The 2,700-nt window shown below is 29.5% G+C and overlaps 1 protein-coding gene across 1 annotated transcript in view; it reads right to left on the bottom strand.

Annotated features, from left to right (window-relative positions):
* The window catches only part of LOC111630535 (trypsin 3A1-like), a 3,862-nt gene extending 2,322 nt beyond the window's left edge, over positions 1-1,540 (bottom strand). Inside the window, exons 1-5 of the mRNA XM_023374648.1 lie at positions 1,493-1,540; positions 1,306-1,394; positions 1,179-1,237; positions 990-1,105; positions 559-824 (exon numbers count right to left, since the gene is read on the bottom strand). Coding sequence (XP_023230416.1) covers positions 559-824; positions 990-1,105; positions 1,179-1,237; positions 1,306-1,394; positions 1,493-1,509 — 547 coding nt within the window. The 5' untranslated portion in view covers positions 1,510-1,540. The remainder of the gene's footprint in view (positions 1-558; positions 825-989; positions 1,106-1,178; positions 1,238-1,305; positions 1,395-1,492) is intronic.
* Between the last annotated feature and the right edge of the window lie 1,160 nt (positions 1,541-2,700).

Genomic DNA, 2,700 nt, shown 5'->3' with positions numbered 1-2,700 from the left:
AACGAAAATGAAAATTTGCTTGATAATTCAACTACGCTTGTTGGAGAACAATAAAAACACTACACTCAACAAGCCACCAATAAAACTCAACTGCCTAACCTATAACCAAAGTCTCCTTTTAATTTGTTTTTTAAAAAAAGCGCTTGACAAACTTGCCCCGCATGCCGAAGTTGCCCCGATCTCCCCTAATATTGCACTGTATGTTATAATGGAAAGTCATTACAGAAATGAATGTTTTCTAGATATAAAATATATTTAACAATTAATATTAGGTATAGTATTATCGAAAACGTGCAAGTATACAGTGATTTTATTGGCTAAAACATTTTGTTATATTTTCTGTCTATTTACTGTTTATTTTTGTGACAGTTTTGGTGTATGATTCATACACGAAAACTTCATAGTCTTCACTTGAAACTTTATTAAAAAGACATTTGTATACTTCTTCATAATATTTTCCATGGCATTTAAAACAGGGAAAAGTAGTAATGTTATTTTGCTTTAAAAGTAAAATTCAAAATTGTTATAGATATTTCTCAAAATTTAATATGTACTAACCTGCTCCAATGATTCCCCATCCAACCATCGTTGCCATTCCTGAATAGTATTCTTTATTGGTACGTGGTAGAGCGATTGTTTGTACATGCGGAGGAAGAGAACCGCTCGATAAAGAAACGGCGCTATCTAGTATTAAAAGTGCTATGTCATAAAGGAATAGCGCGCCTTTATAGTACGGATGTGGAATTAATTCTTTGAAATACACTTTCTGTCCAAGGAATTTATCTTTGTCACCAATTGACCCATATATTTCATCGGGTTCCTTACTATGATATACAGATAAGATATAAATATATGAAAACTTGATTTAAATATATAATAATATTATACCGAAATATATTATAGTATAAATAATTACATTATTACTTTTATAAATATTATACAAATTTTAAATTATTTTCATTCATCGTAATTAATTAGAAAATACATACTTTGCTATTGGGTGAGCAGCACCCAATGCAGTTTTGGTTGTTATCAATGAGTAACTTGCAAGAAAAGTTTCTTCATCTTCAACATCTATATCATTTACTTCTAAAAACAGGGCAATCTAGAAACAAAATATTCTTTATTTTGGTTTCTACAACTAAGTTATAAAATCAGATAAATAATATTTAGTTCACCATAAATGGATAATCCTTAATTTCAACATCCTTACCACCAATCATCCTTCGTACAATTCCTACAAATGCCACGAAATCATCAGAATTAATTAACATTTCTAAACAAATAATAATATCGTTAACTCACCCCGTTTATTTTCATTTTCCTCTGCATTTGCACTGCAACAGAGAATCGTAGAGAATATAAGGAAGATCTTCAAAGTTTGATTTAAAACTCTATAAAAGTTAATTGACAATAAATATATGTAAGTAAAGTAATTTCAATAATTTATACTGACTTAATGAATAGATAAATATGTTTCTACAAGCCTTACTTGAGAGGAGTATTCATATTGCTGTTGACACCAACTGACAAAATGTACGAAGAATACGAATGATAATCTTAAATTACACTAGAATTACTTTTATATAGTCTAATATTTTGCTGAAAGTAAAATTTTAAGTAAATATTTCATGATTTAAATTGTATTTTAGAATTTATTTCCTGTATCAGAGTGACTTTCAAAAATGTTTTAAAAACATGATCGTAAAAAAAAATACTTGAAAATCATCTGTAAAATTCCTGTTTAAATTAAATAACACTTTACAGTTAAAGTAAATTGTAATATTTTTATTTTTAGCGATGTTATTGCTTAAATCATTTATTTTTGTCCCAATTTACGCGGCTGTGCAGAGTTTTTATATTAAGTTTTCTAAATATTTGCTGTTGGCATTAATACATCTACGTAATCACACAATTATTACGTCAAATTTATTACATAAGTTTTATGATAGTAACTGTAGTAAAATTTTGTAAATGCTTATTATTGAAAATTTAATAACCAGTATTTTAAAAACACAAAAAAATAGACGAAAATTTTCGATAAATAGGTTCGCATTCTTCTCTGACACGAGACACTATCATGGAGATAAACCAATACTGTATAGTCCTAGTTGAGATGCGAGACATAAAAGAGGCATAAAGGTAAAATCAACCCAGTCAATCGCCCATTACAAAAAATAAGTTTTTGGCTTTCTATTTTCGACGGTAGATCGTTTCTCTGTCAACACGAATTTTGGGCCATTTGGCTTAGATAACACCGACTTTTCTGTTTTGTTGTTAACAGTAACTTGAATTTCACAGTTGTGACATTGTGAGTGATATGGATTGATTTGTGTTAGAATAGGATTTCGAAAGTGACAAAAATACTTGGGCTGTTGCGGACAATTTGATAAAGGAAGTGGAAGAAACTATGAAAAATCGAGTTGGAAGAATTAATTCATTAATAGTCAGCATTTAGTTTCCAATGAAAGCAACTAAATGCTGGCTATGTTCGAGACGTTTGACGATTCCATTTGTAAAATCTACGAATGTTTTACGAAAGAGAGTTCGGAAGAAAGAAGCTAACTATATGTACAGTACAATACATGCAACAGTGAGCAGAGATAGAACGTAAATATAAAAGTTTCGCTTTTATTTGTACAGTTGGATCCAAACTTCATAATCATGTTGGTTCTTTTGTAATCATTCACGGCGGTATGG

This window comes from Centruroides sculpturatus, unplaced genomic scaffold, assembly GCF_000671375.1.
Source record: "Centruroides sculpturatus isolate CEXI.00-Female unplaced genomic scaffold, Cexi_2.0 scaffold587, whole genome shotgun sequence".
In the NCBI taxonomy this organism is placed as follows: Eukaryota; Metazoa; Arthropoda; class Arachnida; order Scorpiones; family Buthidae; genus Centruroides; species Centruroides sculpturatus.
Note: the sequence above shows the minus strand (reverse complement) of the source record. Positions and strands in the feature narration are given on the sequence as shown.